This window comes from Gymnoscopelus braueri, assembly GCF_963280865.1.
Source record: "Gymnoscopelus braueri genome assembly, chromosome: 6".
NCBI classification, from domain to species: Eukaryota; Metazoa; Chordata; class Actinopteri; order Myctophiformes; family Myctophidae; genus Gymnoscopelus; species Gymnoscopelus braueri.
The window spans coordinates 48,675,421-48,690,497 of NC_137607.1; the positions used below are offsets into that span (position 1 = coordinate 48,675,421).

Sequence of the window (15,077 nt, forward strand, 5' to 3'; positions counted from 1 at the left end):
AGGCCAGAGAGACCGAGAGAGAGAGAGAGAGAGAGAGAACTGCGGAGAACTCTGCAGCATTCTAATGAGTCTCACTGACCTTGACTCAGCTGACAGATAGATGAGAGAGACAGAGTGATGAAGGGAGGAAGAGGGAGAAGAGGGTAAATAGATGGTAGGATGATAAAGAGAGGAGATGGAGAGATGGAGGGAGGGATTGAAAGAGATAACAGAAGAGATGATGGACGGTTGGAGAGAATTGGGGGGGGGGGGCTAGAGTGAGGAATGTAGATAAAACTAGAATGTGTGTGTGTGTGTGTGTGTGTGTGTGTGTGTGTGTGTGTGTGTGTGTGTGTGTGTGTGTGTGTGTGTGTGTGTGTGTGTGTGTGTGTGTGTGTGTGTGTGTGTGTGTGTGTGTGTGTGCGTGTGGTGCGTGTGCGTACCTGTTGGTCCAGTGTGTTTGTGGGGCCTGGTCCTTGCTGGGGGCCGGCAGAACAGGCGTGTGTGAGTGCGAGTGCGGGTGCGGGTGCGCGTGCGGGTGCGTGTGCGTGTGTGAGAGTGTGTGTGGATGTGCGTTGGCAGACGGGTTGGAGGAGCCAGAGGAGCCTTGTGAAGGGGAGTAGTCTGAATAGGTAGCTGAAGAGCCACTGTGGTTTAAACAATGGAGCTTATCCACCTCTTCATCAGTAGACTCTGGAGGGAGAGAGAGAGAGAGAGAGAGAGAGAGAGAGAGAGAGAGAGAGAGAGAGAGAGAGAGAGAGAGAGAGAGGGAGAGAGAGAGAAGAACCTAATTTAGCTTTTGATGTAACCACAGTGATGCCCTTTTGAACTCACTCTCAAACAATTATCTCTACATGAAGCCTCCACAATTATCTCTCTAACGACTTGAAAGTCAAATGAGAAGAATATAGGAGTGTTGTTTTTGTGTTCTCTGTTTTTATGTTTGTTATCTACAGCAGTCTGTCATAGTCTGCTTGTCTAGCACACATTATCAGTTTAGCTGCAATCTATTGTTACACATTTTTAAAGCTGAGGAAGGCTTTGTGTCAAAACACGTGCATTGTTTTGTATGCTGCCGGTGCCAACTAAATAAAAGTGCCTGAAGGACATTTCCATGAGTGCTAGTACAGTCCCTCTGACTCTAAAATACATTTTCTAGACAGTGCACCTGGTTAGAAACTATTCAAATAAGCTGGAGACATGCTCAGATTCTCTTGTAATATATTTGTATCTGTCTGTCTGTTCATTGAGTTCTGAGTGTTTTTAAAAATCTAGTTATCACTTTAACTGTATGTATTATCTCCACCGGCCAAAAGAGAGAGAGTGTGTGTGTGTGTGTGTGTGTGTGTGTGTGTGTGTGTGTGTGTGTGTGTGTGTGTGTGTGTGTGTGTGTGTGTGTGTGTGTGTGTGTGTGTGTGTGTGTGTGTGTGTGTGTGTGTGTGTCTGTCTGTCTGTCTGTGTGTTAGGGGCTAACCCCGCAAACCGCTGCACCAATCAGCGCCGTTTTTAACAGACTACCAGTAGGCCAAGAAAGACACTCCTAACTATTCTAAATATGATGTTATTCTAACATAATATTTCCGCAACCGGTCAACGACAGTAATATTTTTGTGAATGCATTACCGCAGAGGCTACAATTGGACGGACAGGTCTGTGATGTCCTCTTTCAAATGGAAGTGCTTCTATCAGCTACACATACAGGTCCGGGTATGCGGGTGGTGATGTCATTGTGATGACAAATGGTGGGTGGGGGCGGGGGGTCTACTGTAGCTCGCTCCTTACTGGCCTCCCAGCATGTGCACTTAAGCTCCTCCAAATGATCCAGAATGCCGCAGCACGCTTGATCTTCAACCAGCCAAAAATTTCACATGTCTCCCCTCCCCCCTTCTCCGCTCCCTCCATTGGCTCCCAATTACTGCCCGCACTAAGTACAAAACACTGATGTTTGGCCTTCAAAGCAACCAAAGGTATGGCACCCCCGTATCTTCAAAGCCTGATCCAACCCTACAGTACAACCCCTCCCGCTCACTCAAATCAGCAAACACAGGGAAGCTGGCTGTCAGAACCGTCCCTAAAACATCCAGGACAACGCTCCATACATCCCAGACTCTTCTCCCTTCTGGCTCCCAAACGGTGGAACAAACTCCCCATTGCAGTTAGAACTGCAGACTCACTCCCAATTGTCTGCCGTCATCCACGGACTACTGCAACTCCCTCCTTGCTGGTGCTCCGGCATCTGCCATCAAACCCCTGGAGCTTGTTCAGAAAGCTGCGGCTCGTCTGGTGTTCAACCGCCCCAAGTTCTCCCACACAACCATCCTTCTCCGCTCTCTACACTGGCTCCCCGTAGCGGCTCGCATCCAGTTCAAAACCCTGGTGCTAGCCTATAGGGCAGTGAAAGGAACAGCTCCTTCCTACCTCCGGGCTATGGTCGATGCCTACACCCCTGCCCGACCACTTCGGTCTGCCACCTCGGGGCGACTGATTGCCTCGTCACTCAAGGGTCCTTCTGGCCGATCCACACGGTCACGACTCTTTTCTGTTCTGGCCCCACAGTGGTGGAATGAACTTCCCACTGATGTTAGGACAGCAGAGTCACTGCCCATATTTCGCCGCAGGCTGAAAACTCACCTCTTCAGGAAACACTACCCTTCCTCTCTGCCTGACCTACTTGTTGTTAACTAGTTGTACGAACGCTTGTTTTCTATTGCTGTATTGTTTATTGGATTATTGGATTGTTTATTGGATCTTGTTTAGTCGATTCACTTATTTGTTTTAGCTCATGCTCATTTGATTTAGCTATTTTGTCTCATCTGTTTAAAGAAATAGGTAGCTGATATATTGCACTTTTACCTTAGCGCTAGGTATACTCTTGGTTGCTTGTTTTTGCAGATAATGCACTAAAGACTTCTGGTGATTAGTAGTTTTCGTTCCCTACCTATGTTGAATGCACTTATTGTAAGTCGCTTTGGATAAAAGCGTCTGCTAAATGACTGTAATGTAATGTAATGTCATCCACCTTAGCCGGTAGCACTTGCTCTAGCCTTGACGACCTTGCAGTCTTATGCAAAGGTTAAAATTTAATTTAGATAGCATGTTATTTAGACGGATGACAGGTTCATTTGTTGACCTGCATCCTATAGTTTGTATAGTTTCATTGTACAGATTATTACATTTTGTTATTATACTGTTTAGACTGATGATAGGTCCCTGGTTTACCTATGATCCTAGATTACCATCTTTATGCATTTGATGTATTACCTTGTGTTAAAAGGATCCCTGGCTAATAAGCCAAATATGCCTTAATACATTATAATTGAACATTATAACATATTAACATTGTAATGAACTCCCCACTGATGTCAGGACAGCAGAGTCACTGCCCATCTTTCGCCGCAGGCTGAAAACCCACCTCTTCAGGAAACACTACCCTGACCCTTCCTCTTAGCCTTGCCTACTTGTTGTCAATTATTTGTACGAGCTCTTGTTTTATTGGATCTTGTTTACTTGATACACTTATTTGTTTTAGCTCTCGCTCATTTGATTTTCCTATTTTTCTCATCTGTTTAAGAAAGTAGGTAGCTGATATATCATATATTGCACTTTTACCTTAGCGCCAGGTATACTCTTAGTTGCTTGCTTTAGAAGAGAATGCACTTAAGACTTCTGGTGATTAGTAGTTTTGTTCCCTACCTATGTTGAATGCACTTATTGTAAGTCACTTTGGATAAAAGTGTCTGCTAAATGACTGTAATGTAATGTAATGTAATGTAATGTAATGTAATGTAATTGCCCTCTATAACTAAAATAACAAATTTAAAACACCTTAAATATTGTATTTATTTTATAAACAGTTAATCTTTTACTCAAGAGGGGCAATGCCTGTCTAAAGTTGATGATGTCATTTGTCCATGTGTGGTCTAGCGCTATGGAATTTATGGAATGTATGTGCAAAAAAAACACATTTAAAATATTGATGTGATGCTCATATTAACCTTAGGAAGTATTATATTGGTTTTTAATTTCACATGCATTCCATAAATTCCATAGGGCTAGACCATACATGGACAAATGACCATCAACTTGCGACAGGCATTGCCTCTATTGAGTGAAAGATGAACTATTTCTAAAATAAATAAAATATTTATGGTGTTTTTAATTTCACATCTTAGTTCGAGGACACTTATAATGTATTAATGGATATTTGGCTTATTAGCCAGGGATCCTTTTAACCTTGCTCGCTGTAAGTCGCTCTGCTAAATGCTAATTGAATTGTAGTAGAACATATCAGACTACTAGAGTCTAACAGCTAGAGAAGTTTAAGTTACTCCGGCTCTCTCTCTCTCTTTCTCCCCCACTCTCTCTCTGTGGTGTGCTGACATTAATAGTCTCTTCACCATGACTAATTAATGGACAATTTTACAACAAGCCTCAAGCACTTTACATCATACCACATTAGCTCGCGGCGCACACGCTTGTGTGTGCCCACATGTTTTCGTGGCTGGCCTTTGTAGGTGTATTTCTCTGCCTCTATAATGTAGCTCAACATTGTGCGAATGTATACCAGTGTAATATGTGAACATGTTTCTATACGCATGGAGAGCATGACAGAAGTGTGCGTTCTTTTTACCTTTCTTTTCTTTGCCCAGCAGCACCACTTTAGGTTTGTACATGGGAGGCTCCACCAGGGTGGGTCTCATGTCAGAGATACGGATGTCATTAGGAGATCCACCCATAGAGTCCTGAGGAGAGACAAAGGCACATTCTATTAAGCCTGACAATTAACCCATTAAGACCTGAGGCCGATTGTACAAAATGTCTTCTAAATCCTAAAAGTTTTCTGAAAAAATCATGTTGCTATATCAGCTGTAATATATATATTCAAAGATTTGGACACATTTTCAAGATGTTGAAAAAATTGCAGATCTACAAGCTCATAGCGTGGCACGAAGTGAAGCGCTATGAGCTTGTAAATCTGCTATTTTTGAATAGCCAAACCAATGTGCTATATTCATATAGCTAAAATCAAAAATGACACAGATGCTTTCCCAGTCTTATTGGGTTAAAGACCTCAAGTCAAACATACAGACAATAATCTATGAGCTCTTTTAGAAGTAGTATACTGTAGTTAGTACTGCATCTGCTGCAGAGGACGGGATAAGGATTTCTTATGGTACTATATGTCACAAAAAGGCCAGATTTACTAAACTCGACAGCATTGTGCAGACTGAGAGCTGGTACAACTGCCATAGAGAATGATAGGATTCACACTTCAGTTACCCAAAAATGTAATGGTGCGTTCGTAACTCCACTCTGACTCAGTGAGCTCTCACCAGAGCATGGCAGAGCGCAGAATTAATCTGTAATTTACAAATGAGAATTGGCTACCCAACCCAACATGACATTTCTACTAATTTAAATAATTTCCTAAACAGCAATGGGGCGAAATGATAATGTTTTGAAAGATAGGATGTAATGTCAAACATGATGGGTTTGTATCAAAGTAAGACCTAAATGCACTTGTTTGCCAGCTAACAAAACAACCAACAGCCATGGTTATTTTGCCGTAACTTCTTTGTCCTCAGTATGGACAAAACTTCTCTTCAGCTAGCATGTCTGTTGTGGGTGCCCCAAGCTTATTGCTATGAATTTCTGTATATGCACTGAAACAAACAAACTCATAGTGAGCTCAGTGAGCTGTTTGTAAAAGTGCATTTAGAAGTGTCTGCGGCTTGAACAAAATGTGCCACATCTGCACATCTGATACACAAAACAAATGGTTTAGTAGACTCATGGTATTATTGCTTATTTCATTTGACATGACATTTACACAACGATCAATCAGCCTGGCATGGACACTAGACAGGATTAGATTAAATGTAAGAATAAATGAAAAATGGTCAAAATAAATAAATAAAGGTTTAGCAACTCAAATTCAATTAAGCCCTTAATTCATCAGCAGCATTCAAATGACAATTGTATAATCTGATTTCATATGTTGGCAATTTTCTAGTATATCACACATTTCGCATTCTGCAGGACATCATTGATTATTGATCAACCACAAATAAGATTTAGATGGTATATTATTTAGACAAAATGATATGTTCATCGTTTACCTTGTGTCCTAGTTAATTTGAGGCACTAGACTGTTCCCCCTACTCTCTATTTAGGTGATTATTTACGGTTTATGGACTAGTGTTCATGATTACACTGGTTATTCAGATTTTGCACTTGTAAGTCGCTCTGGATAAGAGCATCTACTGAATGCCAAAATTGTAAAATTGTAAATTGATTAGTTTTTCTAAATTGAATTCTAGGGCTTAGTCATTTTCAGATTAGCTGTCAGACTCCTAAGGACATGAGGCTTGTGTGCGTGTGTGCGTGTGTGCGTGCGTGCGTGCACGTGTCTGACCTCAGAGCTCTCTGTCTCTTCCTTATCCTTCCGCTTGGGAATGTCAATGCCAGAGTTATGGATTGATCCCTGATCCATTAGCTGGTTCTGAGCGAAGTCCTGCATGTCTCTGTCGGTTACCTAGCACACATGCACGTATATACTACGTGTATACATTAATCATTTATTTATATTCACAAAACAACATGGCAAATATACGTCAGTCATTCAGAGATTGATTAAAGGTGTCATCTTTGCTGTTTCTAATTACCGGTAAATGTATTTTATTTGTTAAGTTTGTTTTTGCTTCAAAGAAACTCAGATAAAGCCTGATCATATTTTCTCTATTCCCATAATTCTGGCATCATTGCAAAGTAGGGCTACAGTATTGTGTTTAGCAATATTTTTTATCAACTTCACTCGAAACTCACTTAGTTATATAAGTCTTGGGAACAATAATCGCATTTCAGCTGTTATTTCTAATTAAGCAAATGTCTAAATGACACGACAGTCATTCATGAAAATATGTTTTGGAGGCCGAGGTGTTAGTTCATGAGCGAATTAAAACACCTGGCATTGCAGTTTGGTAGCCCAAGAACTAGACAAGTGGAAAAAAGTGAACCATCTGGGCTGGGAACAGCAAGGGCAGTCACAAGCGGGTTGGAAGAGCCAAAAAAGATGATTCTGGGGGAAAGCAGCTGTACGTGCGTAATAGTGCCAAAATGAACCAAGACACCAGTGGAAACACAATGTGCTTTCTTAAAAGAATGGACGCAACTTTCCCAAACTTTGAAGTTTGTTGCATCTGGCCATTGCAATTTCTCGAAGTAGAAAAATTGTTATGTGTGTATTGGCAATCCTCTCCATCGAAAAGGACATTATATCCCAATTGGACATAATTTTGCTAATTGATGTGGATTCATGTCAATAATATAGCGTTCTTGTTATTCAGTGTGGGATATGACAGTTACTTTTTGTCTCTGTATGTAAACAAGTTCAGTTTGTGCTTTGATTATCCTGCTGCGCACAGCTAACACTTAAGGCTGAGCTGACATTCTGGCAGGGCACTCACGCTACGGCCTATAATATATTATTCTAATACTTTAATTTGTTACCATGCTGATCAAAATGTTTATCTGACTCCTACAACTGATCTGTACAGTATTCTGATTGAGCTATCATTCCAGAGGAGAGATCATAAAGGAACAATTTGAGAAAAATTTGCGGTTATTACACTCTGAGAATTGTCTGTGTTCTCAGAGTCAAATGAAATGTAATTTCTCATAAAAAATCAATGCTGTGTGCATGGAACTGGATATGGGCTTGGTACAGCTTTGAAGTGTGCCTTTGAAGTGCACCACTCTTTTCTCTTTCCTCAAAGCACTGATCTGAACAATATGAGTAAATTTATATACTAACCTGGCATTATTAGTTCACCTGTCACTATGGAGAAAGCTATGGATATTAGCTTATGCCATCTGATCGATCACAGCTTAATGGAATTATTTGAAAATGCCAAATGACTCAACATGGATAATTTAGTTTGTTTATACAATGAAGATTATTATAATATCATTTCCATGCAGATGTTCTTTTCAGTAGTGAGATCAAAGGAATGAACTTGAATTTAGCATGTCAGATTCCGGCGTGTTATTGGGCATCGAATCAAAACAGCTTGTTGGATTACAGCCAGCTCACAAAAAAGTGAGTCTTAGTTTTGGTAGGAGGCACATACACCACAGAACCCCCAAAATGAGCAAAAGCTACTGTAGTGAAATGTCATTTTCTAGGCTAGGCCCTTTAAGACATAGCTGCATCATACATTACTTCTCCTGAATACAGATAATAACATGGCATTCTACTATTACAGTACTAACCAACACAGTTCTACATCTGCTGCTTGAGGCAACAGGTATAGATATTTGATAACAATTGTGATCCAAATATTTTATACTTACTTACTGGTTGTTAGAAAACATACGATCAACTTCGTAAACAAGGACATACATTGTAACTGTCTGTGATTGTGTGTGTGTATCCTACCTCTTTAGGCGGCAGTGGCCACGGTGGTTCGTAGGGCTCCTTGCTGAGGTGTGTGTGTTCCATGTTGGTCCCTGCCGAGGTGGCAGTGCCCGTGCTCAGCTGGTGCTGATGTGCATGTCCGCTGTGCACACCCTTACCCACGAGGCTCTGAACCGACTTCACCATGTTCTTCAGGTCCTCGGGGTAGGGTGTTGGGTAGCGCTTCAGGTTAATCTCCACCTACATAAACATATGTGTATATATATATGTGTGTGTACACACAATATATATATTAGTGCTGTCAAACTATATATAGTTTTAATTGTGATTAATCTTATGATTTTCCATAGTTAATCACGATTTAAGTCCAGTTCACACCAATGATTAGTGATACAACGAAACGTTGCCATACGTTGCAGAGAGAAATTGCAGCGGATTGTCTGGATTGACCCGTTGGAGGTCGGCGCAGTTTGGGGATTCTGTTGCATTGCGAATCGTTGGTGTGGACCGGGCTTTAGTCGCGTGTGGCCAGCCCTCCAATCTCGCTCCACTCTGAACGGAGGTCTGGAGAAACTCTCATTTGACACAGTGGATAGAATGAGCGAGCAGCTCACTCGCTGGGGTGTGGCTAAACTGTGATTGAGTGGTGACAGGACCAGAGTCCATCTGTGTTTTTCACACCGGGTGCAAACCAAAATTAAATCGAACACTTTCTATCCATCTGTCAGAAAAGTAACAGGACTGTGGCAGCCACGCTCATGACTCAATGTTAATTGAGTAACCGCTTATTATGCGCAACACAGTGACACAGTGAGTGATAAGCAGTTACTCAATTAGCATTGGGTCATGAGCGTGGCTGCCACAGTCCTGTTACTTTTCTGACACACCTTGTATAAACAAAACAACACACAACAGCTTTTGTTGGCATAATGTTAAATGCTGCAGTCGCCATGTTTGTTTCATTGAGTAGTAGTTTAATGTGGACACTACTGATGTGCACACCTGGTTGAGCCCCTCTCCCGCTGGAACGGCTCCTGCCCATACTGTCAGCAGCCCCGCCCCTTCTATCCACTTTTCATTTCAATGTTCCCCAGGCTTTCTTTCAGACAAAGCAAGCCTGGCATCCGAGGTTAATCAAGATTAATCGCAAATTAATCATCCATTCTTTATCTGTTCAAAATGTACCTTAAAGGGATATTTGTCAAGTGTTTAATAATCTTATCAACATGGGAGTGGACAAAAATGCTTGCTTTAAGCAAATGTATGTTTATTATTGGAAATCCATTAACAATCCAAAACAGTGACAAATATTGTCCAGAAACCCTCAAAAGGTACCGCATTAGCATACAAACAGGCTGCAGCAGATACTTTTAGCTTCAGTGACATCATGCCATAGTACGTGCGAGCAGGGGAAGGGAACCGACCACACGTGAGCGTGTTGGAGATGCAAACAAAGGTACTTATTGCATGGATCTTCTGGATCCCTGTCTTCATGTTTCATGTCCCTACACTATGACACTTAACCATAGTTTTGCACTATAGGACAGAAAATATCTCACTGTATACGATCTATCTCACAAACTCAATGTTGATAGATACCTGTGTTGTTTGCACCTCCAAGACAATGTCGGACTCAGCCACGCCCTCAATTACCCGTATGTGTGTCTCAAAGAATATGTATAGTGATCTGCAAAATTTAACCTTAGTAATATGAGTACTCACACAATGTAGTGTCCACCTTTATACTTATAAAGGTTCACTAAAACATCAATTTTTTTAATATTAAGTTAACACAAAATGATGGACCTCAAACAAGATGATACACAAAATGAAGAAATAAAGTGGACAAGAAACAATGGAAAGCGAGAACTAGGACTCTAGCTGTATCTAGGATATTGTAACCTTCTTGTCACATACCAATCTACTATTAGGAATTTAGCTTGTAAGTAGAAATGGATGTGGTATATTTAGGTCCTAATGAGTTGTGGGTTAACACCAGTAATGGTACTCTAATCTTATACAATGGAATTCCACAGCATATACCAGCAACACACAATCATCACACATTTGCTCTTGCTAGGACTAGCATTAGCAGCTATACTAGCACTAGCACACTGTGCTAAGAAGTTATGTAGCCTGTTGTGAGCCACAATATAAACATTATTAAATAAATAGGTATTTCTTATCCACCGTATGCATTATGTGACACAGTTACACACATACATTATTCTAAACTGAAAACAACAAGCTGAACTGCCCTGGCTAGTAGTTTTCTACCACAAACTAACAAATCTACAAGTTTTGAATCTGTGTTTACATGCCACTGCACATGCTCATGGGCATAGAGAGCTGTGTCCTAAACTACGGGTATAGGCCAAATGGAAATGTATTTATTTATTCATTTGTTTGTGTTAATGGCAATAAAATAATTAGTGGCGAAAAAATTGCGCTAATGCGTTATTAATGCATGCTGCAGTTGCCATGTTCGCCATGTTAAAGCGTTATTAACGCATTAACTTTGACAGCCCTTTTTTTGTTTATGTATAGGGTCCTGTTTTTCCTTTTTTCTTTTTTCCTCTCTGTATGGGTGAAGGATCACATGTATGCACACACACGCCCACACACACACACACGCACACACACGCGCACACACACACAAAAGTGTAAAAAATGATTAAATAACAGCAAATGTATTTTGTTTGAATATGTATCGACACAAGTATAAAAAATGTTGACAGCCTATTATATAAAGTATTTTGTCTCTGTCGGGTGGAAACTGCTCCAAAACTGCTACTTTGCAGGATTTAAAGTCAAAAGTAGCAAAAGTAGCAGATCGAGTAGGCCGTTAATTTACGAAAAAACACAAAGAGTAAAAATATGGACATAAGAGGTTTCTGCCCGACAGCAACGATATACACACTCAAGAGACATTCATATTATGCTGTTTATTTACAGGGATTATTCTGACCTCTGACGTCCTATGAAAAGGGGAAGGGGAAATGCATCGAGAAAGAGAGAGATAGAGAGAGAGAGAGAGGGAGAGAGAGGGAGAGAGCGAGAGAGAGAGAGAGAAACAGAGAGCAGTGGTGGAAAGTAACTAAGTAGTACATGTACTCAACTCAAGTACTGTACTTAAGTACACTTTTGAGGTATTTTTAATTTATTGGAGTATTTCCAATTTTCAATACTTTTACTTCTACTCCATTACATCTCAGAGGCAAATATTGTATTTTTACTCCATTACAATTACTGGACAACTTCAGTTACTAGTTACTTTGTATTTTAAATATTATTGCAAAACATGCATCAACCACTTCAGCCCTATATAGACTTCGGCTCTTTGAAAATAGCCGATCTACAAGCTCACAATGCGTCGCGATGAGAGCTTTCTGCATAATGAGTACTTTTACTTTTGGTGCTTTAAGTACATTTTGATGCCAATACCTTTGTACTTTCACTCAGGTAAATTCTGAATACCAGACTTGTTCTTGTAACAGAGTATTTCTGCATCGTAGTATTGATACTTTTACTTAAGTAAAAAGAATATATACCTTTTCCATCACTGACAGAGAGTGAGAGACACACAGAGAGAGAGAGAGAGAGAGAGAGAGAGAGAGAGAGAGGGCTGACCTTCACTTTCCCAGAGTTATCCTCCTCCTCCTTCTTGTCCTCAAAGTCGAAGGCCACAGTCATCCTCTGCTGTCGCTGCTCCTCCCAGAGCGTGGGATTAAAACTGTCACTGTCCGACTGGTAATCTATGGAAACAACACACACACATGCACAGATGCAAGCACACACACGTACAAAGAGAAATGTCACGTGTATGGTTTTGGGGACGTTACACACAGAGACAGTATGGTGTTAAAAGTATGACGTTGCTGTCACGCAGAAACCTTTTATTTCCATATTCTAACTTTTTTTCCGTAAATTAACGCCCTACTTGATCATACTACAGCGTCACACAAAAGCATCAAAAGTAGCAGATCTGCAAGCTCGACGCGTTTTGAGCTTGTAGATCTGCTACTTTTGCTGTTTTAGAATTCGAATTCTGAAAAGTAACAGTTTTGGACATAATGAGGTTTCCACCCGACAGAGACGATAATTTGGGGAAATTACACACAGATATGAGGATAAAAAAATGACACATGGTTATAAACCGTCTTATTGGTAATCTACACGCACCCACACACACACACAGGCCTGTCACAATTATTTTATATAATCGTCTATTGCAATTATTTCATATAATCGCAATTATTTTTGCATAATCGTCATAATCAATTCCATGTTAAAAAATGTCATATCTAAAAAAAAATGGCAAAAATAGTGGAAATAGCAGATCTATAAGCTGAAAATGCGTCGCGATGCGACGCATTTTGAGCTTATAGATCGGCTATTTCCACTATTAATGTTTATTTTTAAGTATAAAGTAATTAAATATGTGTTATTTGTCATATCTGCCCTGTGCAAATTTTGTTTACGAAAGCTAAAAGCCAAATAGAAAAGTAATTTTTATTCATAATGTTCCATTAATTTTCAACGACAGAAACACAATTAAATCGTTCATCGCAATTATTTGAGTGATAATTAATCGTCAACTTAAATTTGTAATCGTGACAGCCCTACACACACACACATGTACGCACGAACGCGCACACGCACACACACACACACACACACACACACACACACGCACGCACACACACGCACAGCACAGTACAAACACAAAATGGTTGTAGATACCCTCATCATGCCGAGGTTGCTGGGGAAACATGTAGTTGGTGAGGACCCTCTGTTTGGTTTCTGGGTGAGCTTCTGTTTGCAGCGGGATTAGAGCCTTGGACTGTATGAGCATGAGGCACGCACGCACGTTAGTAGTGACAGGCATGTGTGTACCCAATTACAAGGGTCTAGGGATGGGACGATAATTGTCATTTAGCATTTATCGTGATGGGAAAAAAAACACTCACAATAATCGCATTGCAGAGATTTTCGTTTATCGTCAAATTGTCCTGCTCTAGTTTGAATTTAGCTTTTGTTGAGCTGTATGCTATTTTTGGCGAACTTACCCCCCAGGGTAGGGATGCTGGGGGTTCAAGTGGTTAACAAAAGTGGCATATTAAGTTTTAAACATATTTTGATTATCGCGATGATTATCGTTAACCACAATAAACTTTGCCACAATAATCGTGACATGTAAGTTTCATATCGTCCCATCCCTACAAGGGTCATACATGTAAAGATTAAAAACAGTTGACTAGATATGACTAGATGTTATATTTATGAATGAAGCAGTGATTGTAATGTAAGTGCTCCCGTCTACACACTACATTCCTGAGTGATAACTTAAAGGGTAAGTGATTATGTTTTGGTTAAAACAAAAAGGGTTTTGTTAAAGCTCTATATTCTGATAGTAATCATTGCAGCAGAGTGTTTGTTCGGTAACAGGGGTCTCTTCAGCTCTTTAATAAACGCAAAATAAATGTTAAGGTGGGTTGCCAATTTTAGCCAATCTGAAGAGAGTACCAATTTATCACTTACAAATTTAAAGTGTTCCAGTTCCAATTTTGTCTGCTCATTTCTTGGTGTCATCACTTCCAATTTCACTTGTTTAAACTGTATCCTGTGTGAGTATTATGGCTACATTTGTACTCAGAGTTAAGATAATGCTCATGCTGCGTTCACACAGGCAGATACAAAGCTACAGTCTACCATTAATACCTGACGTTCGTAGCTCGAACTAGCTTCAAAGTCTACAACGCTACAATCCAAGTTGAGCTTGCTTCAACTGCAGCTACAAAATGAGCCATTTAGCTACAAAAAAAACATTTAGACCTGAGGTTGGTTTTAAAAATGCCTCTTAAAAATCATAACGTAAGTTTTCAGAAAAAGTCCTATTTTTTATTCAAAAAATTGTTGCTACATAGCAACATCTAAAATGACACAGATGCTTTCCCGGTTTTAAAGGCATAACCACGTATAGTTTTTCCCGGTCTTAATGGGTTAACCATTTCCACTCAACTTCTCTCCACACTCCACATTTCTGCTTGTAATGAAAGGGAAAATGACTTCCGTCAGCCAGTTTCATGTTCTTTTTAACCGCAGGCTTTATATTTTCCTTTATATTTGAGTCATTTTTTGGCTGATGCCAACGAGCATGTTGATCAACTCTTCAACAGCGATGCAGCGACAGATATGCTATGTTGCCTTGCAGTGTTAATTTTGTCGACTAAGACTGAAAGACTAAAAGACTAAGGTTTTGATATTTAGTCGACTAAGACTAGACTAAAGCTCCTTACACACCGGGGGCGATTTTTTCATGCGAATAATACGTTTTTTTTTAAATCCTTATAAAGTCAATGCAAGCTTCCACGGAGCGAAAAAGCGTCTTTTAATTATTCGGAACGAGTCCGAATTTTGCGTATATTCGGTGTGTAATGACCTTTAGACTAAACAATTTCAGACTAAATCAAAATTTGCTGTAAAATGAACACTGTTGCCTTGTAACTTTGTATCCTCTGTAGCTGCCAGTGTGAACGCAGCATTAGGCTCTTATAGTGTAGCACTACAAGACTGTGTTAGCCAAGGTTATGAGTCTGCATACTGTGCGCTGTCACAAACAAGATGCTGCTTTGTGTATTAAGAATGGAAGAGTGAGGGTTTGTGTGTTGCTTCAATACAC

The 15,077-nt window shown here is 40.2% G+C and overlaps 1 protein-coding gene across 1 annotated transcript in view; it reads right to left on the reverse strand.

The window, feature by feature from the left end:
- The window catches only part of lrrc7 (leucine rich repeat containing 7), a gene marked incomplete at its 5' end in the record, with an annotated part of 88,872 nt that overhangs the window by 22,991 nt on the left and 50,804 nt on the right, over positions 1-15,077 (reverse strand). The window contains 6 exon segments of the mRNA XM_080430763.1: positions 423-672; positions 4,610-4,721; positions 6,395-6,514; positions 8,417-8,635; positions 12,026-12,150; positions 13,139-13,238. Coding sequence (XP_080286889.1) covers positions 423-672; positions 4,610-4,721; positions 6,395-6,514; positions 8,417-8,635; positions 12,026-12,150; positions 13,139-13,238 — 926 coding nt within the window.